This window comes from Oncorhynchus kisutch, linkage group LG22 (assembly GCF_002021735.2).
Source record: "Oncorhynchus kisutch isolate 150728-3 linkage group LG22, Okis_V2, whole genome shotgun sequence".
In the NCBI taxonomy this organism is placed as follows: Eukaryota; Metazoa; Chordata; class Actinopteri; order Salmoniformes; family Salmonidae; genus Oncorhynchus; species Oncorhynchus kisutch.
In genome coordinates, this window is record NC_034195.2 from 43,760,617 (window position 1) to 43,788,538 (window position 27,922).

The 27,922-nt window shown below is 43.1% G+C and overlaps 1 protein-coding gene across 1 annotated transcript; it reads left to right on the forward strand.

Annotated features, from left to right (window-relative positions):
* Window positions 1-1,262: 1,262 nt before the first annotated feature.
* On the forward strand, window positions 1,263-27,697 carry tdrd12 (tudor domain containing 12). Its single transcript, XM_020455931.2, has 34 exons — window positions 1,263-1,313; window positions 1,461-1,628; window positions 1,893-2,029; window positions 2,203-2,325; window positions 2,465-2,520; window positions 2,654-2,739; window positions 2,837-3,059; window positions 3,215-3,288; window positions 3,399-3,511; window positions 3,632-3,703; window positions 3,798-3,852; window positions 4,056-4,180; window positions 5,443-5,587; window positions 5,762-5,869; window positions 6,250-6,435; window positions 6,809-6,962; window positions 7,057-7,184; window positions 7,647-7,838; window positions 8,500-8,628; window positions 8,880-8,997; window positions 9,175-9,314; window positions 9,537-9,757; window positions 10,017-10,098; window positions 10,202-10,383; window positions 10,611-10,818; window positions 15,336-15,428; window positions 15,685-15,860; window positions 16,169-16,684; window positions 17,050-17,117; window positions 19,380-19,458; window positions 19,642-19,755; window positions 20,007-20,160; window positions 20,418-20,478; window positions 25,717-27,697. Exons 1-34 carry the CDS (start codon window positions 1,290-1,292, stop codon window positions 25,782-25,784), a joined length of 4,578 nt encoding a protein of 1,525 aa, XP_020311520.2. The 5' UTR covers window positions 1,263-1,289; the 3' UTR covers window positions 25,785-27,697.
* Window positions 27,698-27,922: the final 225 nt, after the last annotated feature.

Sequence of the window (27,922 nt, forward strand, 5' to 3'; positions counted from 1 at the left end):
CTGTCCCTAAAGGTGTTGTTAGAGCTGTCCCTAAAGGTGTTGTTAGAGCTGTCCCTAAAGGTGCTGTTAGAGCTGTCCCTAAAGGTGCTGTTAGAGCTGTCCCTAAAGGTGCTGTTAGAGCTGTCCCTAAAGGTGTTGTTAGAGCTGTCCCTAAAGGTGTTGTTAGAGCTGTCCCTAAAGGTGCTGTTAGAGCTGTCCCTAAAGGTGCTGTTAGAGCTGTCCCTAAAGGTGCTGTTAGAGCTGTCCCTAAAGGTGCTGTTAGAGCTGTCCCTAAAGGTGCTATTCTTCTTTCAGGAGAATATAACAATACTCCAAGTGCAACTGTTGAGGATGTTGTAGCCTCAATACAATTAGAAGGAATTTACATTTTAAACTATAATGTAATAACAGGTATATAAGGAAACTATGTCAATATGTTACTATTCCCTCTGCTAAAATGTACTGGAATGCAGCCCTAAGACAAGTGAACTGGAATGCAGCCCTAAGACAAGTGAACTGGAATGCAGCCCTAAGACAAGTGAACTGGAATGCAGCCCTAAGACAAGTGAACTGGTATGCAGCCCTAAGACAAGTGAACTGGAACAAAGTTTAGTTATCTGGTAAATATTGTATATCTAATAAGGTGAAAGAAGTATCATACAAACACATTCATAGAATTTACCCTGGAAAGACCTTTTTATTGTACACAGATTTAAAATAGCTATTGATAACAAATGTGTATTTTGTGATTGTGACCCAGAGACTTTACCATTTATTTTGGGACTGTTCATATGTCAGAAGATTTTGGAGTGAGTTAGAAGATTTAATTTGGAAAGAAACGACTATTAATGTTAATATGAGAGACTGATATTATGTTTTGTTTTGAACCAAATGCTATGGACCCTGATTTAACTTTCATTGTTAATTTGTTTATTTTTCATGGAAGATTCTTTGTCAATAAAATGAAGTAGGCAGAGAACAATCCTTCTTCACATTATTTAAGATAGAATTGATATATTATTTTGAAATGATCAGTAAATGTAAAAGCAATACGCACCATGAAAGTATTTAACAAATAGAAAATGAATCTTGATATGTAATACCCCTGTCGGGTAGGTTTATGTACTCTTGTTTGTAAAAAATTTTTTTTGTATTTGTTCATAATAAAACATTCAAAAATAATTTAAAAAAAGTAACTATATGCGTGTAGCACGTTCAGATAAATGATGTACATTTGCTAGCTACAGTAGTTATCTGAATTTGAACCCCATGTCTTGCAGGTGACCAAACTGTCAGTGACGGTTGAAATCATGCTTGAAATAAATTTGTTGAAAGTAAGTAGCTATCTATGCGTGCTATTCCACACAACATTGCAACTAACATATCTATCTAGATTGCCAATGGGCTGTCTTCGTTACCTTGCACATGTGTTGTTGCTTTACAAATTGAAAACGGTTTCACCACCATGTTTTCTTTGACAGGTGGAGAACCCGTCCTGTCTGTGGGGTCGGTTTGTGAAGGGTCCAGGGATAGAAGCGGTCGAGAATAAAAAAGAATATGATGATCTGCAAATGAAAATGAACCTTTTCTATCATGAGGTCAACCTACATGTGCAGAAGATCAAACTCTCAACTATAGAGTCGGGACAGGTAATAATCTGTGGAGAGAGTGAAGGATGATTAGAGCTCAATGTAATCTGTGGAATGTTTGTTTTAGTATCTTGAGTTTAGTGTAATCAACTTGAGTATATGGCACATGATGAAAGACATTTCTTGTTTTTGAAAGTGAATGTGCATTTACAGCTCTGCCTGACTGGCATAGCTCATGAATGATAAATTAATCTATTAGTCGACTGACTAGTTACTACACTGCTATATGAAAAAATTGAGCATCATCATTGTAGTGTTCCCCAGGTGTGTGTGGTGTACTGGTCTGCCCTAAGGAGCTGGTGCCGAGCCATCGTTGAGTCTCTTTTTCTGGGCACCGTTGGAACCCAGGCCATGTGTTTCCTAGTTGACCACGGAGAGCGCGTCATCGTCAGCTCAGATGAGTATGTCCTAATTCACTTACTCACACATCCCCATTGTGCCAGCTGATGCAAAGGGCAACCAAAAAGGCTCTCGACTTCTGACAGTCTTTGGCCGTCTTCTTGGTTTTGCACTTGATTAATGTATGTCATGAAATGTAATTGGCTGATCATGGAGCCCTTCCATTCTTCCCCAGGATTCGGGCTCTGTTAGATACGTTTTTGCAGCTGCCCTTCTGGGTGAGGAAGTTTCAGCTCGCTGGTGTTCATCCCATGACGCTGCATGTGTCTGGAGACTGCCTGGAGAAAGCTGAGCTCATGTAAGGGTGGACTGCAGTGCTGAATAAATTGATGTACTAAAATATGCATCAAAATTACTGTAATTATTTTGTACTATTAAAGTCACCTTTGTTAGTAGTTATTACTACTCACCCTATAGAGCTCTTGTTTTCATTCTAGACCATCAACGCAATGGGACAGCTCTGCCACACGCTATTTGCACAATCTCTTACAAGGTACGTAATCCTCTCCTGCAAGGTCAGTTTCAATAGAGATCACTGAATTGAGAAAGCACAGTTCGTAGTGCTGGAGTCTCATTGCTTTATATCAGTCCTAACTGTGCTCTCTGTTCGATTCTCTGATCTGAAGCTTCTACTGAGATGGAGGCAGTGTTGTGTGAAACACAGGCAGATTGCACTGCCATTGAGCTCTACTTGACCGTCAAAAATGTCAAGGTATTGTACAACATACAATCAGTGGTGATGCCTCCCATAACTAGCAATCACAGTTTTTCTATACAACTTTGAAGCTAAAAGATGGTTATCTCTCTAGATCTGTGTGAACGACGATCTGGTCTCAAAGAAGTTTGCGTACTTCACAAGCCAGAAGACCCATCAAACCAGTGGAAAAAATGGTGTTGTTGATAGATCCCCAGCCGTCTTGGCTTGTGACATCTTTTCTGAAACTAAGAACTTCCTGGCTACTGATGGCTGTACCGTACGATCACTTTCAGATTTCCGGCTCCGGCAGCAGGACCCAATCGTTCATAATCAAGGTGAATGCACCTTCAGTTATTGTGAAGTCTTCATTAAGAACAGTTTATTATATGTCTTTCAAAAAGTTCCCGTTGGAAAATATCACTGCATGAACTTGAGGGGGAAACTCTTAGTAAGATTTTCTTAATTGAACCTTCTTTATTGATCTCTTTAGTGTCTGATCAGTGCCAGCTAACGGCATCTGTGAAAGAGGCATCGAAGACTTCCAATGAGATATCAAATCCAAAGGTGACTGACTATTTTACCCTCAACAAAGTGCAGCAGTTGGAATCATGGCACAAACAAACAGTTATATCCTGTGAAATCAACACTTATGTTATTTACTTGTTGTTTTACAGAAAAGCCCAGAAAATGGAAGAAATCCCTTAGAGGGAGGAAAAAAGAAGGCAGCGCAGCCGCAGAACAAGAAATTCAAGACATTTTCAGAGATTGATGGCGACGAAGTTGAGAGGTTTGTTATATAGCTTTAGTTATTGTTTTTATTGCTCAACAGGTCATTTGGCAGTGGGGCTGCCTTTTGTAGTACGATAATGTCACATTGTTGTTTTTAATCATAGCGTTCTTCTTTCAGGGACGACGAGCCCGGAGAGGAAACCGACATGTCTCTTGACTCAGAACTGTTCAGAAATCTGAATCTGTTAAGGTGAGAATGCTTTAGTCTTCTACTTTTATGCTACGGTTCTAATCTGCTTTGAATGACATTTAATACAATTCTTACTTGTTCTGGATCTCGACAGATTCAAGAAGTTTCTGAATCCTACTTCGAGCACTCAAAGGGCTGCTATTCCCAATGTGAGTTTCTGGATGATCTCAATAGCCGTTTTTGTAAAAATTCACTTGCACAAGAACTCGGCTTCTACATGTTTCTAAGTCGGAGATTCCATTTTGGTTCACATAGTGCAAAAGTTTGGGAACTTTTGCACTATGTGAACCAAAATGGAATCTCCGCAGTGAATCTTGGGTCAAAAAGAGACCACCTTTTGTTTAATTGTCAGACTGAGCTTATTGAACAGAAGGAGGAACGTGGTGTTCAGAGGATCTCTGCGGTCACGGAGAAAGCAGAGGAAGAGCCGGTCACTGCACCTCAACAGATCGGACAACAGACTGAAACGGCTGTATGGTATGAACACAACCCTCCTGCCACTACCACTCACTTTCTCTGTTCTAATTAGAGGACCTAATGGGAAAAAAGTATTGTGACTTTAATCCTCAACTATTTTGGCATGTGTATCTTTGCTATGTGTATTTTAAATGGTCAAATAAACTGCTGCCATCCTTTCAACCATTCTAATGCTACCTCCCTTTCAACCATGACTTTGCCCATATGTAAGTTAGTGAATTTGTTAGTGAGTTGTTTTAAAGCGCCATCTGCTGAATGCTTTCATAGTAACGGTGAAAGTCAACCTGTGGATCAAAAATGCAGTGAACAAAAGTATATCACATTAAAAGCTAAGACAAGTGATATGTGTGTGTTTTCTCACAATTAAACTTTGTTGAATTTCTTGGGTGAAAGTTTTTCTAGATTTAAATACTGAACATAATCGGAACATGCAACAATTTTCAAAGATTTTTCTGAGTTACAGTTCATATGAGGAAATCAGTCAATTTGAAATGAAATTCATTAGGCCCTAATCTATGGATTTCACATGACTACAGAATACAGATATGTATCTGTCTGTCACAGAACTTTAAATAATGAGCCTCATGATCTTGTCACAGTATTTCTGTGCATTCAAATTGCCATTGATAAAATGCAATTGTGCTCGTTGTCCGTCCATAGTTTATGCCTGCCCATACTATAACCCCACCACCACCATGGGGCACTCTGTTCACACCGTTGACATCAGCAAACCGCTCAGCCACATGATGCCATGCACGTGGTCTGCGGTTGTGAGGCCAGTTGAACGTACTGCTAAATTCTCTAAAATGACATTGGAGGCGGCTTATGGTAGAGAAATTAACATTACATTCTCTGGCAACCGCTCTGGTGGACATTACTGCAGTTAGCATGCCAACTGCATGCTCCCTCAACTTGAGACATCTGTGGCATTGTCTGACACAACTGCACATTTTAGAGTAGACTTTTCTTGTCCCCCAGCACGAGGTGCACCTGTGTAATGATCGTGCTGTTTAATCAGCTTCTTGATATGCCACACCTGTAAGGTGGATGGATTATCTTAACAAAGGAGAAATGCTCACTAACAGGAATGTAAACACATTTGTGCACAAAATTTGAGAGTAGTAAGCTTTTTGAGCATATGGAAAGTGTCTGGGATTTTTTATTTCAGGTCATGAAACATGGGACCAACACTTTTATATGTTTCATTTATATTTTTGTTATTAATGTGAATCTCTGTACTAAAGTGTAATCTGTGTTTCCAGTACTCCTAGTGACCTAGTAGACCGGACACAAGAGTTTGTCTTCACAGAGCAGCCAACCATTGAGGAGGAGCTTGTCTGCGCTCGGTTGTTGCAGTTGCTAAACCCTGACCCTCTGAACACAGATGTAGGCTCATCAGAAGTCACTGTAAGTATCGAATCAACCTTAATTTTTTCAAAAAAGTTCAAATAATCATCAATGGACTGGATGCAGATATACTCTTCACTTCCTTGGGTAGCTGTCACCAAATGTATTGACATGTTTTGTGCACATACAATAATATCTACTGTCCATGACTGACTTAAGTGTTCCTCATGTCAGATCGTCCATACTGATCCAAGCAGGAGTGGGATAATGGTGCATTCTGCCTTTACTCTGGACCCCTGCACCAGTCTGGCCAATGCTCCAATCACTGACACCTTCCGGAGGGTTGGTTTGCTTTCAACTATGTTCTACCTTTCGAATGGAACGTATTTTGAATGCACTGAGTGCTGTACATTGCTCTGGATAAGAGCTCCTGCTATATGACTATAGTCGATGTATTTACAACTGTGAAAATGTAAGTTGAGATTGTTCAGTATAAATGTAATTAGTTGAACATTTGAAATGACTGTTCAACATTTTACCCTGAAGATCTTAGGCAATAATAATGTCCTGTCGCATGGGCAGCAGGTAGCCTAGGTTAAGAGCACTGGGCCAATAACTGAAGGTCGCTGGTTCTAATCCCCAAGCTGACTAGGTGAAAAATCTGTAAATGTCTAGACTAGTATGTCATGAAGATTGGTAATGTGCATTGTGTTTCTTTTCAGATCTTGATGAGGAATAAGTATGCCGGCCCGTCTGTGGCTGAGAGTTACTGCTGGCCGGCGGTGGCCAGGGGCTGTGACACGGTCCTCATCTCCCACAGCGGAGACCAGCCCCTCACCTACATTCCCCCGTTCCTGGCCCACATGCAGCTCTCCTCTGTCTTCAGCGCCCTCTCTGCTCGCACCGGGGTGAGTTGAGCAAGTAGAGCACTAGACAGGAATGGTGTGATTTCCAGTGTTTCCCCTGCTATTATTGTGCTGGATAACTATCTCTGTTTGCCCCCTACTAAAATTGTCTGGCTTCAATTAGACAATTGAAAATCTTAGTTTTGGTACAGGCCTCTGCAGCGCCGTTCATTGTGATACCACTCTATGTAGACAAAGTAGTATGTAGAAATCTGGGTGTTTAATTGGTTTGTTAGGGTTCAATGGCAAACAGCAGTAACCTACCTAACTATGTTCAGTAAGTCAGGCATGGTTTTCTGCTGACATCTGCATTTAAAGGATCCATTTGTGTTTATTCCGTTTTATCTAATACCACATTATGTGCGGTCTCCTTCAGCCCATAGCAGTGATCCTGTGCCCGGGGTGGGAGAAAGCCCAGACTGTGATTGACCTGCTGGAGGAGAGCCAGACCTTCCAAGTCCTCCACCCCATGGTCATACTGTTGGGACTGGGAAAGGACGAGGCAAAGACTGTTAAGATCCAGAACAACTGTAAGACCATTATTCACAGGATCAGGACAGTTTGGTTTGACAGACAGGAGTATTACTACATTCCTCTCCTGCTGTGCTTTGTGTGTCTCTCCAGGCCAGGTGGTGGTGACCACTCCGTTCAGCCTTGTGCGTCTGCTGCGTTTGCACTGTTTCCTGTTCCTGCGGCTGTGTCACCTGGCGCTGGACGAAGTGGACCTGCTCTTTTCTAGAGCCCCGGACGAGGTGAGAGACACTGACTGTTCTTCAACTGTAGTGATAAGACTGTACAAAAGGAGAGAACGGGAGATACACATGGTAAAGGGGCACAGACCGGCAAATAGCCAAGATGGGACTCAAACCCACGTCACCAGGGGGTGATACAACTAGACCAGACTCCAGTGCTTTCAACTGCTTAAAGCAGTAATCCCGGTCATCTGCGCTTCAAAGGCAACACCTCACTGCACACCGCCTCTCCCCTATTTGACCTTGATATTTTGTGTGTATGTACTGATATGTAGGCTGTGTGAGCTGTTCTTGTCTATTAATGTTCTGTATTATTTCATGTTCTGTGGACCCCAGGAAGAGTAGTTGTGGCTTTTGCAATAGCTAATGGGGGTCCTAATAAAATACCCCTGTCTCGTCTGTTTTCCTCCCTCGCCACTGTCTCCTCAGCAGTTTGTCTGACTGTTCTCCCCCTTTCCTCAGATGACCATCATCCTGCAGCACTTCCAGAGGGTGACAGCCAGCGAGGAGCGTGTGTCGTGCCCCAGACAGATCATCGCAGTGGGAAAGCGCTGGAGCCGCCCCCTGGAGGGCCTGCTCCTCAACCACATGAGCAACCCCACCGTTGTCGTCACGGTGATGGAGGAGGCCGCACTCTACGGCAATGTGCACCAGGTCAGTTTTGAGAGGACTGACAACAAAATAAATCTGAAAACCTACAAAGGTTGGAGGGTCTCCACCATCAGAGAGCTGGTTAAATGGATAGTTCAGGCAAAATCTATATTTAAGTGGAATTACCCTTACTTTGAGTTGTCTGAAGGCCCATATTGACAGAATCCGCAATAATCCATTGTTTACTTCTGCCGCAGCCAGGATCAAGCATAATTAGCCTCGTCCAAATTCATGAATGTAAACAGCCGGACCGATGTTAGCAAAGCTGCATCGCAAGCAGAAACTTCCTCAAACACTTTCAACTAAAGTAATGGATTATTGTGGATTCTGCCACTTTGTGCCTTCAGACACAACTCAAGTTAAGGGTAATTCCACTCAAATATAGATTTTGTCTGAACTATCCCTTTAAGTGTGTAGCTGTCTCTGATTTGAAGGGCCTGTTGGTTGGATTTGTGATTGATTAAAACTATGTAATGGGGCAGTAAACCTGCTTTCATCGTATCTCATTTAGACTAGTCATTACTTTTAGTAAGGGAAGAAGGGTCCAAGAGTCAAACAAGGTCTAAAAGTCTCTCAAAGCAAAGTTTCACTCATGTATATGTTCTTCAATAAAAAGTTTAAAAAAATAGAAAGCCTTCTCTCATCTCTCTTCTGCCTCCCCAAGATTATCCTGTTGTGTCTGGACTGCACTAAGATCTCTGTCCTGCTCGGGGCGCTGGACTTCACCCCCGACGTGGCCCAGAAGACCCTCGTCATCACCAACTCTGCTGAGGAGGCCGAAAATGTCTTCAAGGTAACTACAGCAATCTATATCTCTCTATATCTCTTATTTTGGCAACCTTGTTTTTGGACGTCCTGTCCCCTGCTGGTACGGGGTACTATAGAAAGAAAAAGACATTGCTACATTTCAAAACTTGTACGATTTGCATTTTGCAACCTTATTTTTGGACATCTTACCATGTGTACAGCACTAGAAAAACAAAAAATACATTGTTCATGTATATTTAGTCAACTAAATGTTTGTTTCTTGTATCTGTCATTCAGGCTGTTTCAAACACATCAGCCTTCTCCCTGAAGGTCCACGAGGAGTTAACCTACCAGTTTGACTTTGTGACTGAGCAGTGGAAGAAGCCCATTGGACCTGGCACTCATGTCATTCTGGGTGAACTGATGCACAATTGCATTTTCTTAGGAGTTGACCGTTTCAATGAATAAAAAATCACACATCTTTCCATTTTATGGCATAGTCTGCCAGGTCAGCTCTTTGCCCTTTGCCCTTTGTCCTTTGCCCTTTGTCCAATCTGACCTGTTTTTCTTTCCTTGTCTTTCTGTCTACCAGTCACCACCAATGAGTGTATGAAGTCTTTGGGTATCTGTGATGCAACGTGTGTTGTGCACTACGGCTTCCCAAGCTCACCAAAGCTGTTTGGCAGCCGTCTGTTTTGCATGTCCCAGAACTTCCAGAACCTTTCAGACAAGGTAACGTTAGGACAAACTAATATGTTCTTTCTCTTGCTCAGCCCTGGATTCAGAGCTTTTTCTGGGAGACGTCTAGTTTAGCGGGCAGATCTCAAGTCAGAAGATGGCCCTGAGTGGCCTCGTTTTACATCATTTATTCAGATGGCACCTGTGTATCTTCTTTGACTGTATGAGGATAGTCTACTTTGAATTCCTTTTCATATTGGATTCTGTGATTGACAGGAGCGTGCTGCAGAGAGCACGTCTCACCCTGCCAAGTCAGTGCTGCTGCTATCTGAGAGGAATGCCCGTCACGTAATCGGGGTCCTGCGCTACCTAAAGCGTACTGAGGCCTCGCTGCCTCCAGAGCTGCTGCACTTCGCCCAGGGAGTCCTGCGGGCCAAGGAGGAACAGAAGTTAGACAGGCCTCTGTGCAGATACCTCAAGAGCTTTGGCTTCTGCAGGTCAGTGCAGCTGAGATGCAGACAATACTCTTGTCAAGAGCGTTTCTTCATGGGACAATAAAGCTAGATTTGATTTGCTGTTGTGCATGTTACAATACTCAGACATGAGCTGAACCTTGAATTTGGGTACTTGTTCTATGCACTTAAGAATAGAACTTTATAGTTATGTAATTCATTGCTTTGCTCAAGGGCACAGCAGCAATAGGTGGCACCTGATATTCTTTATGTAGTGCTTAATGTGACTCTTGCTGTATTGCAGGGACAGCAGTGTTTGTTCTTATCGACACAGCATCAGCCCCATAACAGACCAGCCACTGCAACCAGACTCTGGAACTATTGTGGTGAGTCAGCATATTATATGATAACACTTGTTTCAGGGGTGTATGCTATCCGAATGTATTCAAATGAATATATATATTTTTTTTTCACTCTTATGTTTGAAAGGTTCTGCCCTTGTTCATCAAGACTGCTTCCGTCTACTACGGACGCATTGTGAGTAAGAAGGAGGACCATTATGAGAGCATGGCAGCAGCAATGACTACATACTATGCCGCTGAGAAGCTGGGTGCTAAGGAGGTTCTGGAGGGAGGGCTGTACGGAGTACAAGAGGATGAGGTCTACCACAGGTCAGAAAACAAACAACATTAATTCAGTCACTTTCATAACTGATGTTGTATGTTATATGGCCATGAAGCAGGTTTAAACAACATGCCAAGTAATGGTTACATGCAGTGAAGTGTAGTCCAAATCCTCTGGGTGGGTCAAATGCTTTTGTCACATATCAACCCAATGCCACTCTACCTCACGTTCCTTAACAACTCCTCCCACTGCTCCTCTCCTACCTGTCTTGCAGGGTGCGGGTGACTTCGGTGCCGGACAAGCGTGAGTGGATGTTCTGCAGCGTGAGGGCTCTTTTCCTGGATGAGGGGCGTGAGCAGGAGGTGAAATCCCACCAGTTACTGCAGCTGCCGGCCCAGTTCCACACACTGCCGCCCCAGGCTTTGGAAATCATCGTCTGCAGGGCCATGCCCATCGACGCTGAGGTCAAATGGAACCCCAAGGTCTCTTACACCAGGCTACACTCACTGGGCTCTTTCTCACTCACTTTTTGGGAGCTCATCTTTAGCAATAGAACATTTAAAGTCAAGGATCAGTTTTACGAGGGAATGTTTAGCAGCATAAGTGAAGGAGGCTTTGTTGAGAAATAGGAAGCCGATTTATAGATTTCATTTTGGATTAGAGATGCTTAATGTGAGTCTGAAAGGAGAGTTTACAGTCTAGCCAGACACCTAGGTATTTATAGTGTTCCACAAGTCCGAACAGTCCAGAGTAGTGATGCTAGACGGGCGGGCGTGTGCGAGCAGCGATCGGTTGAAGAGCATGCATTTAGTTTTACTTGCATTTAAGAGCAGTTGGAGGCCACGGAAGGAGTGTTGTATTGCATCAAAGCTTGTCTGGAGGTTTGTTAACACAATGTCCAAAGGGCCAGATGTATACAGAGGTGGATCAGAGAATCACCAGCAGCAAGAGCGACATCATAGATATATACAGAGAAGAGAGTCGGCCTGAGAATTTAACCCTGTAGAACCCCCAGAGACTGCCAGAGACTGCCAGAGTTTCGGACAACAGGCCCTCCGATTTGACACTGAATTCAATCTGAGAAGTAGTTGGTGTACCAGGCATGGCAGTCTTTTGAGAAACCTAGGCTGTTGAGTCTGCTGATAAGAATGACGAAGATGGCTGCACAGCACTGTACCTTGAGCGTACCTTGAGCGTGGCTGAGGTGCACCAAGCGTGGCTTGAGCGTACCTTGAGCGTGGCTGAGGTGCACCAATGACCAGCTCGGAAACCAGATAGCCTAGCAGAGAAGGTACGGTGGGATTCTAAATGGTAGGTCATCTGTTTGTTAACTTGGCTTTCAAAGACTTTAGAAAGACAGGGTAAGATAGATATAGGTCTGTAACAGTTTGGGTCTAGAGTAGAGGTCGACCGATTAATCGGAATGGCCGATTTAATTAGGGACGATTTCCGAACAATCGGAAATCTGTATTTTTCGGCGCCAATTTAAAAAAATAATAATAATAATATATATTTTTTTTACAATATATATACCTTTATTTAACTAGGCAAGTCAGTTAAGAACACATTCTTATTTTCAATGACAGCCTAGGAATGGTGGGTTAATGTTAGAGGAATTCTAAATTCCTATATGTTTTGTAGCCAAAACCAAATTCACACTATCTATTTCATAATAAGTTGTAAATGTATTATTTTCATGAAATAGAAAGGGACCAGTCTTAAAAACAAGTTCAGCATTTATTCTTGATGAGTACTGACCCAAAATACAAAGAACATTACATTTTAAAGAGAGAACATAAAATGACGTCTTCAGGTTCACACACTCTCTCCGATCCACACAATAGCGCAGTGTCTTCAGGTCTGGAGATCTTCTTCTACTCCCCTCATAAAACAAACATTCCATTCTCCTCCACTAATGGAACATCAAAGATCATTCTTATCTGTCAGAAAATAGATACCATCCCTCTCCCTTAAACCCGCAAGGTACAGACAATTAATTCTTTTTACCTACATTTTCGGTCCTAGTTTAACCAAAAATCCAGACATTTCATACCATAACATAATAGTATTAAAACTTAATGGTTCTAATAAAAATGTATACATAATTAATCATTTCAACTATAATTTCCTCCAACAGTTAACTGCCTTGTTCAGGGGCAGAACGACAGATTTTCACATTGTCAGCTCGGGGGATCCAGTCTTGCAACCGTACAGTTAACTAGTTCAACGCAATAACGACCTGCCTCTCTCGTTGTACTCCACAAGGATACTGCCTGTTACGCGAATGCAGTAAGCCAAGGTAAGTTGCTAGCTAGCATTAAACTTATCATATAAAAAACAATCAGTCATAATCACTAGTTAACTACACATGGTTGATATTACTAGATATTATCTAGCGTGTCCTGCGTTGCATATAATCTGACTGAGCATACAAGTATCTAAGTATCTGACTGAGCGGTGGTAGGCAGAAGCAGGCGCGTAAACATTCATACAAACAGCACTTTAGTGCGTTTTTCTAGCAGCTCTTCGTTGTGCGTCAAGCATTGCGCATTTTATGACTTCAAGCCTATCAACTCCCGAGATGAGGCTGGTGTAAACGAAGTGAAATGGCTAGCTAGTTAGCGCACGCTAATAGCGTTTCAAACGTCACTCGCTCTGAGCCTTCTAGTAGTTGTTCCCCTTGCTCTGCAACGCTGCTTTGATGGTGACTGTTGGGAGGAGAGGGACGGAAGCTATACTGTTACACTGGCAATACTAAAGTGCCTATAAGAACATCCAATAGTCAAAGGTTAATGAAATACAAATGGTATAGAGACAGAGTCCTATAATAACTACAACCTAAAACTTCTTACCTGGGAATATTGAAGACTCGTGTTAAAAGGAACCACCAGCTTTCATATGTTCTCATGTTCTGAGCAAGGAACTGAAACGTTAGCTTTCTTACATAGCACATATTGCACTTTTATTTTCTTCTCCAACACTTTGTTTTTGCATTATTTAAACCAAATTGAACATGTTCCATTATTTACTTGAGGCTAAATAGATTTTATTGATGGATTATATTAAGTTAAAATAAGTGTTCAGTCAGTATTGTTGTAATTGTCATTATTACAAATAAATTGAAAAAGAAATCGGACGATTTTAATCGGTATCGGCTTTTTTGGTCCTCCAATAATCTGTATCGGCGTTGAAAAATCATAATCGGTCGACCTCTAGTCTAGAGTGTCTTCCCCTTTTGAAGAGGGGGATGACCGCGCGTCTTTCCAATCTTTAGGGATCTGTGACAATACGAATGAGAGGTTGAACAGGCTAGTAATAGGGGTTGCAACAATTTAGAGAGGGTCCAGATTGTCTAGCCCAGCTGATTTGTAGGGGTCCAGATTTTGCAGCTCTTTCAGAACATCAGCTATCTGGATTTGGGTGAAGGAGAATTGTGGGAGGCTTGGGCAAGTTGCTGTGGGGGGTGCAGAGCTGTTGTCTGGGGTAGGGGTAGCTAGGTGGAAAGCATGGCCAGCCGTAGAAAAATGGTTATATTCTCAATTATAGTGGATTTGTCGGGGATGACAGTGTTTCCTATCCTCAGTGCAGTGGGCAGCTGTGAGGAGGTGTTCTTATTCTCCATGGACTTTACAGTGTCCCAGAACGTTTTGGAGTTTGTTACAGGATGCACATTTTTGTTTGAAAAAGCTAGCTTTTGCTTTCCTAACTGCCTGTGTATATTGGTTCCTGTCTTCCCTTAAAAGTTGCATATCGCGGGGGCTATTCGATGCTAATGCAGTACGCCACAGGATGTTTTTGTTCTGGTCAAGTCTGGAGTGAACCAAGGGCTATAAGTGTTCCTAGTTCAATTTTTTTTGAACGGGGCATGCTTTTTTAAGGTGGTGAGGAAAGCACTTTTAAAGAATAACCAGGCATCCTCTACTGATGAGATGAGGTTAATATCATTCCAGGATACCCGGGCCACTTAGATCAGAAAGGCCTGCTCGCTGAAGTGTTTTAGGGAGCGTTTGACAGTGATTAGGTGTGGTTGTTGCCCGCGGACCCATTACGGACGCAGGCAATTGAATCAGTGATCACTGAGATCCTGGTTGAATACAGCAGAGGTGTATTTAGAGGGCAAGTTGGTCAGGATGATATCTATGAACGTGCCCGTGTTTACGGATTTAGTGTTGTACCTGGTAGGTTCCTTGATGATTTGATTGTAGGATGGCCGGGGTGTTAAGCATATCCCAGTTTAGGTCACCTAACAGTACGAACTCCGAAGATAAATGGGGGGCAATTATTTTACATATTGTGTCCAGGGCACAGCTGGGGGCTGAGGGGGGGCCTATAACAAGCGGCAACAGTGAGAGACTTATTTCTGGAAAGGTGGATTTAAAAGTAGAATCTCGAACTGTTTGGGCACAGATCTGGATAGCATGACAGAACTCTGCAGACTATCTCTGTAGAAGATTGCAACTCCACCCCTTTTGGCAGTTCTATCTTGTTGGAAAAAATGTTGTAGTTGGATGGAAATTTCTGAATTGTTGGTGGCCTTCCTAAGCCAGGATTCAGACACTGCTAGGACCTCAGGTTTGGTGGAGTGTGCTAAAGCAGTGAATAAAACAAACTTAGAGAGGAGGCTTCTGTTGTTAACATGCATGAAACCAAGGCTTTTACGGTTACAGAAGTCAACAAATGATGGCGCCTGGGGAATAGGAGTGGAACTGGGGGCTACAGGGCCTGGTTAACCTCTACATCACCAGAGGAGAAGTAGGAAAAGGTTATGGCTGAAGGCTATAAGAACTGGTCGTCTAGTGCGTTGGGAACAGAGAATAAAAGGAACAGATTTCTGGGCGTGGTGGAATAGATTCATTTCTGGGCGTGGTGGAATGTGATTGCTGAGACTCATATTGTGAATGCCAATTGCTATTGTTGGACCTTAACCTTTTCAAAGTGTATAACTAATGACTCTAGAACAACAAGTTACAATGACATTATTCTAATGGTGTGGTTTCAGGTCACCAGGGCCATCAGTCAGAAGATCAAAGGCCTGCAGCACCAAGCCAAGGTTGTTCTGTGTTTGGGAAACACGGTCTTCGTAGATCCCATGGTAGGTTATTCTACTACAACTACAGACAGCTGAATTTCAACAAATCTTCAACACAAACACTTAATCCTTGTGCGGCAGGCAGCCTAGCGGTTAAGAGCGTTAGGCCAGTAAACGAAAGTTTGCTGGTTCTAATCCTAGAGCCGACTAGGTCTAAAATCTGTGTGCAAGGCATTTAACCCTAATTGCTCCAGTAAATGGCTCTGGATAAGAGTGTCTGCAAAATTTCTCAAATTTTAAAAATGTGCTTTGTTCTCAGGTGCGGATGACACGACTACCAGGCCTGAAGACCTTCATAAATGAATACAACGTCCACGCTGAGATCCTGAGCACGGGGATGGGCACCAGCAACCCTCAGCACCTGGACCTGCTGAATGAGCTCTGCCAGTGGGCTGGGCCTGGAGCCAGTGCTGGGGATGCCCCGCTCACCACAGTGTGAGTTCAGTCCTCTATGCCCATGGGTAACCAGGCTTTGGTGCACCATGGGACCTCCATAACACAAGACACTGTACACTGACATCCAACAGCATTCTCCACTTATAATACGGCACAATGTAATACAGCATGTTAAAATGGATGCTGCTACACCAGGGGCTATGTACAGATATGGGAGTTACGTCAGATAGGACATGGCGGTCAATCCTACATTTTTTAAAATCCTCAGTACTTAATGAGAGCACTGCATTACCAACCTATTACGATTGTGTGTCGTGACTCGTCTGCTTGGTTTGTTTGTTTGTTAGGCCGGATGGCTCTGGGGTGACCTTGGAGGACAAGGTGCAGGCTGCAGAGGAGGCCCTGGTCCACAGGATGAGGGCAGCTGTCGAGCGCTTACACTGTGGCCAGGAGGTTTCTGTAGACCAGACCCAAACGTCTGTGCTTCATGCCCAGACAGACTTGTCCCAGTGCCATATGAAGGCCTCAGCAGATCTGCACCAGATGGACCAGAAAGTCTTTGCTCATGCACCCCAGCCTCGGATGAACGATGTCTTTATATACCCGTCCCAGCTCTCGCCCAAGCCACAGGAGGCCCCATTAGCAGCAGTTCCTGATCCGAGCGAGGCTCAACTACCAAAACTCATGGACAGGACCCAGATACCTTCCCCTCTCCCAACACCTAGCGAAGCCCAGATATCTTCCCCACTCCCATCAACTAGCGAGTCACCGTTACCTGCCCCAACAACTGAGCACAACGACCCCAAAATGGAGCAGTGGAGGAGCCTCATAGCTAACCTCCAAGGCGCCACACAAACACGGAGGTTGGTGTTCTTCATTTTCACTGGGAAACAGGGGCTTCTTCTTTGCTGCTCGCTTACTGTTCTTAGTATTGTTTTTCTTTGATGCAGTCGGTCAATAAAAATACATTTTCTGATGTTTGATTCTTTCACTATACAGTGCAGCTCTGCACCCGACCTGTGATATCCCACTGGCCACAGACGTCAATTTAACGTCTATTACACATTGGTTCAACATAATTTCATTGACATGATGTGGAAAAAATGTTGATTTAGCTAGTGTTCTTAGGCTTACAACTGTGCTGAGTGCTCTAAATGGGATCAATGGCTAGTGTTGCATTGATCTCACTTCAACATGTGATGTTCACAAGACTTGTGTTGTCATGCAGGCATACAGCTCTACAAGGATTCACCCCCAAAGACTGGATTTCTGCAGTTCCCCGCCCCATTGAAAATGGTATGAAAACTATTTTAGTTTGATAGTGATCAACAATGTACAAAAAGTACATTTACTGTATGTCTGACTGAACCATGACATTCACTATTGTTGAAAACAGAAGTTGATAATGATCAACAAAGATGTATAAAGACTCAAATATTTTGAGTAGTCTAATATGCCACTCACCATTGTTGTACCTCATAAGGCTGGCTCTTCATACTACTCCAAGCATGTCACATGTGCAACCAGAGGAAAAGAACTCTAGACCACCTTTACTCCACACACAGAGATGCATACAAAGCTCTCCCCCACCTTCCATTTGGCAAATCTGACTATAATTATATCCTCCTGCTTACAAGCAAAAACTAAAGCTGGAAGTATCAGTGACTCGCTCAATACGGAAGTGGTCAGATGACGCGGATGCTACGCTACAGGACTGTTTTGATTGCACAGACTGGAATATGTTCTGGGATTCATCCAATGGCATTGAGGAATTTTCCACCTCAGTTGTCGGCTTCATCAATAAGTGCATTTACGGCGTCGTCCCCACAGTGACCGTACGTACATATCCCAACCAGAAGCCATGGATTACAGGCAACATCCGCATCGAGCTAAAGGCTAGAGCTGCTGCTTTCGAGGAGTGGGACATTAATCCGGACGCCTATAAGAAATCCCGCTATGCCCTCAGACTACCCATCAAACAAGTAAAGCGTCACTACAGGATTAAGATTGAATCCTACTACACCGGCTCTGATGCTCGTCGGATGTGGCAGGGCTCGAAAACTATTGCGGACTATAAAGGGAAACCCAGACGCGAGCTGCCCAATAGCGCGAGCCAACCAAACAAGCTAAATGCCTTTTATGCTCGATTCGAGGCAAGCAACACTGAAGCATGCACGAGAGCACCAGCTGTTCTGGGTAATAACGCTCTCGGTAGCCTGTGAGCGAGAATTTTAGACAGGTCAACATTCACAAAGCCAAGCAGACCACCATAGTCCCTGTGCCCAAGGAAGCGAAGGTAACCTGCCAAAATGATTACCACCCCGTAGCACTCACGTCAGTAGCCATGAAGTGCTTTTAAAGTCTGGTCATGGCTTACATCAACAGCATCCTCCCGGATACCCTAGACCCACTCCAATTTGCATACCACCCCAACAGATCCACAGATGAGGCAATCTCAATAGCACTCCACACTGACCTTTCCCACCAGGACAAAAGGAACACCTATGTGAGAATGCTGTTCATTGACTACAGCTCAGTGTTCAACACCACAGTGCCCATGTAACAGTCTAGCTTCTGTCCCTCTCCTCGCCCCTACCTGGACTTGAACCAGGGACCCTCTGCACACATTGACAACAGCCACCCTCGACGCATCGTTACCCATTGCTCCACAAAAGCCGGCGCCCTTGCAGTGCAAGGGGAACAACTACTTCAAGGTCTCAGAGCGAGTGACGTCACCGAAACACTATTAGCGCGCACCCTGCTAACTAGCTAGCCATTTCACTCCGGTTACACCCACAAAGCTCATCACTAAACGAAGGACCCTGGAGCTAAACACCTCCCTCTGCAACTGGATCTTGGACTTCCTGACAGGCAGCCCCCAGGTGGTAAGGGTAGGCAACGACACGTCTGCCATGCTGATCCTCAACACTGGGGCCCCTCAGGGGTGTGTACTTAGTCCCCTCCTGTACTCCCTGTTCACCCACAACTGGGTGGCAGAGGGTAGTGCGGACGACCCAGTACATCACTGGGGCCAAGCTTCCTGCAATCCAGGACATATATAATGGGCGTGTTAGAGGAAAGCCCATAACATTTTCAGAGACTCCAGTTACCCAAGTCTTAGACTGTTTTCTCTGCTACTGCACGGCAAGCGGTACCAGAGCGCCAAGTCTAGGACCAAAAAGCTCCTTAACAGCTTCTACCCTCAAGCCGTAAGACTGCTGAACAATTAATCAAATGGCCACCATACTATTACATTGACCCCCCCCCCCCCCCTCCATTTGTTGCAACCCGCTGTTTATGATCTATGCATTGTCACTTCACCCCTACCTACATGTACAAATTACCTCTAAGCTGTACCCCCGCACACTGACTCGGTACAGGTACCCTCTGTATATAGCCTCGTTATTGTGTTTTTATTTTTTTATTTTTTTGGTAAATATTTTCTTAACTCTTCTTGAACTGCACTGTTGGTTAAGGGCTTGTAATTAAGCATTTCACGGGAAGGTCTACACTTGTTGTATTCGGCGCATGTGACAAAGTTTGATTTGTCTTATTCAGGTCATTTGATCGATGCGAAGCAAGTCAACGGTGAGAAAGTCATCAGTGTTGTCAAGGTTGATGTGGATGCACCAAAAAGGTATTTGAGGTACACCCTTATATTTCTGAATAGTCAAATTAAGCTGATTTTCGATTTACGTATTGCGCATCAGTGTTGCATGGGGTCAATTCCATTTTTAAATGCAGTTTACTTAATAAATATATGAATTGACTGAACTGACTCTAATCCATCGCAGATTTACATTTAGTTAGTATTTTTCAGTTTCCATCCACAGATCAAGTGGTTCCAGAGAGATGACACAGTCACACTGAACATAAAGCTCAGAGAACCAGTGGATCAGAGATGTGAATTCTTCCCTGACAGAGTGGTGTACAGGTCTGTCATGTGTCCTTTCAACCACCTGGACATACATTTAAAAAAAACAAAAAACAAATCTTAAGTAGCTTGAGGCAAGTGCTGAGCTGTTAATGTTTCTATTCTATGTCAAATCTTTTTTTTTTAAATAACTCCCAGTGCAAGGTAACATTGTGTGTACAGGATGAAGTCAACATTGGGGCTGTAATTCCCTGCATCACAAATGAGAGAAGCATTTAATTTGATATTACATCTCTAACTTTTGCCTATAGTGCGTGTGTGAATGACAGGCCTTATCGTGCTGACCTGGAGCTCCACAGTAACATCACTGCAGAGAGGTGCTCCTGGGAGATGAAGTGCAATGAGCCAGTTATCAGGCTCGTCAAACAGGAGAGGGGAGACTGGAAGATGCTCCTCAAGCAAAAGGTAGTGCTTTTCATTAGAGGGAAAAATATAGTATGTTTATCTCCTAACCTCCTTTGTGCAGCTAGCAATACCTGTAGGTAAACATACTTTGGATATTTTGTCCTTTTGGCATTTGAGAACTAAAAAATACAAGACATGGCCTTTCAGATGAGGAGTTGTCAGAGTTTTGCTTACAGTAACAGAATGTTCTAGTAGATGTCATGCCTCGTTCTTTATTCATAATGAATATTGATTAAGGTGAATTGTGATGTCCTCAGAGTGCTTTTGTTAGTTTGGATTTCGACCGATTTGAGGAAGATGAAAAGAAGACTTCAAATGGTAAGATTTTAGAACCATTTGCACTAAATTCCAGAAGCTAGAGTTATTTGCAGTCAGTTACAGTGGGGAGAACAAGTATTTGATACACTGCCGATTTTGCAGGTTTTCCTATTTACAAAGCATGTAGAGGTCTGTCATTTTTATCATAGGTAGTACACTTCAACTGTGAGAGACGGAATCTAAAACAAAAATCCAGATAATCACATTGTATGAGTTTTAAGTAATTCATTTTCATTTTATTGCATGACATAAGTATTTGATCACCTACCAACCAGTAAGAATTCCGTCTCTCACAGACCTGTTAGTTTTTCTTTAAGAATCCCTCCTGTTCTCCATTCATTACCTGTATTAACTGCACCTGTTTGAACTCGTTACCTGTATAAAAGACACCTTTCCACACACTCAATCAAACAGACTCCAACCTCTCCACAATGGCCAAGACCAGAGAGTTGTGTAAGGACATCAGGGATAAAATTGTAGACATGCACAAGGCTGGGATGGGCTACAGGACAATAGGCAAGCAGCTTGGTGAGAAGGCAACAACTGTTGGTGCAATTATTAGAAAATGGGAGAAGTTCAAGATGACGGTCAATCACCCTCGGTCTGGGGCTCCATGCAAGATCTCACCTCCTGGGGCATCAATGATCATGAGGAAGGTGAGGGATCAGCCCAGAACTACACAGCAGAACCTGGTCAATGACCTGAAGAGAGCTGGGACCACAGTCTCAAAGAAAATCATTAGAAACACACTACGCGGTCATGGATTAAAATCCTGCCGTGCACGCTAGGTCCCCCTGCTCAAGCCAGTGCATGTCCAAGCCCGTCTGAAGTTTGCCAATGACCATCTGGATGATCCAGAGGAGGAATGGGAGACGGTCATGTGGTCTGCTGAAAAAAAAATAGAGCTTTTTGGTCTAAACTACACTCGCCGTGTTTGGAGGAAGAAGGATGAATACAACCCCAAGAACACCATCCCAACCGTGAAGCATGGTGGTGGAAACATCATTCTTTGGGGATGCTTTTATGCAAAGGGGACAGGACGACTGCACCGTAATGAGGGGAGGATGGATGGGGTCATGTGTCGCGAGATCTTGGCCAACAACCTCCTTCCCTCAGTAAGAGCATTGAAGATGGGTCGTGGCTGGGTCTTCCAGCATGACAACAACCCGAAACACACAGCCAGGGCAACTGAGTGGCGCCGTAAGAAGCATCTCAAGGTCTTGGAGTGGCCTATGCCATACAACACTCCTTCCGTGGCCTCCAACTGCTTTTAAATGCATAAATAAAACTAAGTGCGTGCTCTTCAACCGATTGCTGCCCAACTAGCATCACTACTCTGGACGGTTCTGACTTAGAATATGTGGACAGCTTCAAATAACTAGGTGTCTGGTTAGACTGTAAACTCTCCTTCCAGACTCGCATTAAGCATCTCCAATCCAAAATTAAATCTAGAATCGGCTTCCTATCTCGCAACAAAGCCTCCTTCACTCATGGCTGCCAAAACATACCCTCGTAAAACTGACTATCCTACCGATCCATGATTTCGGCGATGTCATTTACAAAATAGCCTCCAACACTCTTCTCAGCAAATTGGACGTAGTCTATCACAGTGCCATCCGTTTTGTCACCAAAGCTCCATATACTACCCACCACTGTGACCTTTATGCTCTCGTTGGCTGGCCCTCACTACATATTCGTCGCCAAACCCACTTGCTCCAGGTCAACTATAAGTCTTTGCTAGGTAAAGCCTCACCTTATCTCAGCTCACTGGTCATAGCAACACCCACCCGTAGCACGCGCTCCAGCAGGTGCAGTTGAAGTTTACATACACTTAGGTGGCAGTCATTAACTTGTTTTTCAACCACTGCACAAATTTCTTGTTAACAAAACATAGTTTTGGCAAGTCTGTTAGGACATCTACTTTGTGCATGACACAAGTAATTTTTCCAACAATTATTTACAGACAGATTATTTCACTTATAATTCACTGTATCATAATTCCAGTGGGTCAGAAGTTTACAAACGCTAAGTTGACTGTGCCTTTTTAAAGAGCTTGGAAAATTCCAGTAAATTATGTTGTGGCTTTAGAAGCTTCTGATAGGCTAATTGACACCATTTGAATCAATTGGAGGTGTACCTGTGGATGTATTTCAAGGCCTACCTTCAAACTCAGTGCCTCTTTGCTTGCCTTTTTGCTCCTCTTTGACCTCAGAAAATAAAATAAAATAAATTGTAGACCTCCACAAGTCTTGTTCATCCTTGGGAGAAATTTCCAAACACCTGAACGTACCATGTTCATCTGTACAAACAATAGCACGGAAGTATAAACACCTATGACGGCTGCGCTTTTTGGTGTGAAAAGTGCAAATCAATCCCAGAACAACAGAAAATTACCTTGTGAAGATGCTGGAGGAAACCGGTACAACAATATCTGTATCCACAGTAAAACAAGTCCTATATCGACATAACCTGAAAGGCCACTCAGCACGGAAGAAGCCCCTGCTCCAAAACCGCTATAAAATGTGCCAGACTACGGTTTGCAACTCCACATGGGTACAAAGATCGTACTTTTTGGAGAAATGTCCTCTGGTCTGATGAAACAAAAAATAGAACTGTTTGGTCATAATGACCATTGTTATGTTAGGAGGAAAAAGGGGATGCTTGCAAGCTGAAGAACACCATCCCAACCGTGAAGCACGGGGTGGCAGCATCATGTTGTGGGAGTGCTTTGCTGCAGGAGGGACTGGTGCACTTCACAAAATAGATGGCATCATGAGGTTGGAAAATATGTGGATATATTGAAGCAACATCTCAAGACATCAGTCAGGAAGTTAATGCTTGGTCGCAAATGGGTCTTCCAAATGGACATTAACCCCAAGCATACTTCCAAAGTTGTGGCAAAATGGCTTAAGGACAACAAAGTCAAGGTATTGGAGTGGCCATCACAAAGCCCTTACCTCAATCATGTAGAAAATTTGTGGGCAGAACTGAAAAGGTGTGTGCGAGCAAGGAGGCCTACAAACCTGACTTGGTTACACCAGCTCTGTCAGGAGGAATGGGCCAAAATTCACCCAACTTAATGTGGTAAGCTAGTGGAAGGCCAACTGAAACGTTTGACCCATGTTAAGCAATTTTAAAGGCATTGCTACCAAATACTAATTGAGTGTATGTAATCTTCTGACCCACTGGGAATGTGATGTAAGAAAGAAAAGTTGAAATAAATCCTTATCTCTGTTATTACATTTCACAGTCTTAAAATAAAGTGGTGATCCTAAGACGGGGAATTTTTACTAGGATTAAATGTCAGGAATTGTGAAACAGAGTTAACATGTATTTGGCTAAAGGTTATGTTATCTTCCGTATCTTCTGTATATTTCACTGGTCATCCCCAAAGCCAACACTTGCTTTGGCCGCCTTTCCTTCCAGTTCTCTGCTGCCAATGACTGGAACGAATTGCAACAATCACTGATGCTGGAGTCTTATATCTCCCTCTCTAACTTTAAGCAACAGCTGTCAGAGCAGTTTACCTATACACAACCAATCTGTAAATAGCATACCCAACTTCCTCATCCCCATATTATTACTTACCCTCTTGCTCTTTTGCAACCCAAAATCTCTACTTTGACATCATCATCTGCACATCTATCACTCAAGTGTTAAAGCTAAATTGTAATTGTTTCGCCTCTATGGCCTATTGCCTTGCCTCCCTACTCTTCTACATTTGCACACACTGTACATATATTTTTCTATTGTGTTATTAACTATACATTTGTTTGTTGCTCTGTGTTGTTTTTGTCACTTTGCTTTATCTTTATCACGTCGCAGTTTTAAATGAGAACTTGTTCTCAACTTGCCTACCTGGTTAAATAAAGGTGAAATAAAAATTTGCCATAGAGAGAACAAAATACTCTACATTTTCAAAGTATGTGGACACGTTAAACATCGCATTCCAAACTCATGGGCATTAATATGGAGTTGCCCCCCCCCCCCCCCCCCCCTTTGCTGTTATAACAGCCTCTACTCTTCTGGGAAGGCTTTCCACTAGATGTTGGAACATTGCTCCAGGGATTTGCTTCCATTCAGCCACGAGTTCTCTGACATTTTTACAACTCATTCAAACTCTGAAAATAAATACATGGGCAAATGTTACCAAACATGATGATGATAATAGGCCTGCATTATGGTAGGCAGCTAATTTGTTAAATTACACTTTCCATCCTTACCTTGGAAGGTCACTGTCTCTGCTCTGATCGCCTGTGAGTGAGAGAACTCTAGCTAGCCAATGGGAGCGTAGTAGAACGCCTCTGATTAACGGGGCGTGGTTTAGGATTAACTGTGTTGGTGTAAAAGAAAGACGCCATTTGGGCAGGTAGCGTTCTCCTGGCATATGCTGTAGCGTTGACTTCCCTTCACTGGATGTAAGGTGCCTAGTCTGGACCATGAAAAACTGGCCAGGTTTACACCACTCCTGCCGATGCTTGGCATTGCACATGGGGATCTTAGGCTTGTGTGTGCGGCTGCTCGGCCATGGAAACCCATATCAGGAAACTCCCGATGAACAGGGCTTGTGCTGACGTTGCTTCCAGAGGCAGTTTGGAACTCAGTAAGTGTTGCAACCAAGGACAGACAATTTTTACGCGCTTCAGCACTCAGTGGTCCTGTTCTGTGGGCTTGTGTAGCCTACCAATTCGCGGCTGAGCCGTTGTTGCTCCTAGATGTTTCCACTTCACAATAACTGCAGTTACAGTTGACTGGGGAAGCTCTAGCAAGGTAGAAATTTGATGAACTGACTTGTTGGAAAGGTGGCATCCTATGACGGTGCCACGGTGAAAGTCACTTAGCTCTTCAGTAAGGCCATTCTACTGCCAATGTTTGACTATAGCGATTGCATGGCTGTGTGCTCAATTGTATACACCTGTCAGCAACGGTGTGGCTGAAATATCCAAATTCACTCATTTGAAGGGGTGTCCACATTCTTTTAATTTATTTTTTATTTTTTTACCTTTTATTTAACTAGGTAAGTCAGTTAAGAACAAATTCTTATTTTCAATGACGGCCTAGGAACAGTGGGTTAACTGCCTGTTCAGGGGCAGAACGACAGATTTGTACCTTGTCAGCTCGGGGATTTGAACTTGCAACCTTCCGGTTACTAGTCCAACGCAGGAGGACCCCCACAAACTTTTGCATATACAGTGTAGTTCTGACTGACCACCTTGTTCTGTTGCTGGTGTTCCCCAGGTCTCTGCTTTGTGGGGCACACTGGGGAGGAAGGCTGCTACGTGAGCTCAGACAGTAGCAGTGACTGACTGCAGACAGACGGCCCTCATCGATCCTCCCTCCAATCATCAACTGAGAAGAACCTAGTGCCAATCCCCCCAAAATACATAAATTCAGCCAGTTAATTATTATACACTTTTCGTTCATGTCTGCTTGAAGGACACATCTCTTTGTCTATTTTAGCACATTTCATATGACAATTCCATGTTTTCAGGTTTATTGTTTAAAGATTTTTTGATGTTATGCTATCAGACTCAACAGAAGTGAATTGAGAATAATGATGGAGTATTCAAATCTGTTACGACAATAGTACATCAAAGTACTTGCTACTTAGGAATTGACAAACTAGCAGATACCCATGACGTCCAGTCATTGTGTTAACGCTAGTTAGAATTGGCTTGCGAAACACCCTTTAACTTCCTTCATACTGGACACAGATATAACAATGATATCCTCCAGTTCATATGACTGGGGAAGTAGTTAAAGGGCCCCATTGCCAAAATCCTGAAGTAAAAAAAAAAAAGTATGTTAAAAAGCAGCTTTCCTGTGTTAGAATGATGTGGGCTTACCTCAACAACAGAATGGTGTGGGCGTTTACCCGTCATAAAAAATATTCAAGCAAGTAGACTGCTGATTGGCCAGCTCATCATCCTATATGAAGAAATGGAAGGCATTTCTGAAACTGTCTGAAGTGTCCCCCCTCCAATTTATGCTTTGGCCACATGAGTATAGGATGAGTTAACAAAATTATTTGGGTAAGAGTTAACTGAACTTTTAAGTGAGATTTTGACTGGACAATTACAATAAGCGTTTTCACACATAGTTGTTAGCTAAAACGGAAATCCGTTTTATTATAGGTTTAAGTTACGTTCAATTTCAAGAAAACAAAAATTTGTGAACCAGTCCTTGTTTTCAAGCATGTGTCTACTTGACATAAATGTACAAGTCGAAGCTACATTCTGGGATTCGAAAAACTGCTGCCATGTCACTTGTTTTGGCATACAGCTGAGGGATGGGGCTAGTAAAATGTAACCCCTCAAATTCATAGACTGCGTTCAAGGTGCAAGGACTAACAGTATATATGCTATTTACCAGACGCTTTTCTCCACAGCGACGTAGTCATGCATGCTTCGTGCGTCATTATTTTACATATGAGTGGTCCTAGGAATTGAACCAACTAGCCTGGTGTTGTAAGAGACATGCTCTACCAACTGAGAGGACCAGTCCATGACATCCAAGCTATACATTGTTTACATTATTGTCATTTGTAAACAATGGTGTAATAAAAACCAAATATTTTAGTTATGATAAAGACCGATGGTTGTTCTTTGCTCATGAGGCGTTTTAAAGCTCCATTATGGAACTTTATTTATTTTTTCAAGAATCTTAATTACCATTAATCAACTTTCAGACGAACGTTCTTCCAGACTACCTGCATTTTTGCTGTGATTTTTCAATTAAAGTGCAATGGTTTTGGAATAGTTGCTTTGTAAACTAATATAAATGATTTTACTTTCAATACATGGACTAATGCGGTATGACCCAAATCCCGCCAGAAGAACCGAAAGATTAACTTCGGTCTTAATAAAGCCTTCAAAATAAAAGTTAACAAAACAGCTACACTATCAGTAGTCTTCTATGCTAGAAATGAACCTTTCAGCAGTACATTGAAGTTCCAAGCTAAATATGAAAACACCCGTACGAAGTGTGGAGTGGGTTGTGTAGTAAAAAAAATGTAAACACTTGGAATTTCTCTAAATTAAATGGATAGTTTATCTAATCAAGCTAGCTGTAGCAAAAGTAAACAATGGATTATCGTGGATGCTGTCACTTCAGAGAGGTATAGAACGATTGATGTTATATTATACTCAAGGTTTTCTTGAGCTCATTCATCCTCCTCTCCCCTGTAACTATTCCCCAGTTGTTGTTTTTTTTTGGGGGGGTGGGTTCCATTCTTGTCTGCAAATCATCTCAAGCTCTGTCAGATTGGATGGGGAGCGTCGCTGCACAGCTATTTTCAGGTCTCTCCAGAGATGTTAGATCGTGTTCAAGTCCAGGCTCTGGCTGGGCAACTCAAGGACATTCAGACTTCTCCCAAAGCCACTCCTGCGTTGTCTTGGCTGTGTGCTTAGGGTCATTGTCCTGTTGGAAGGTGAACCTTCGCCCC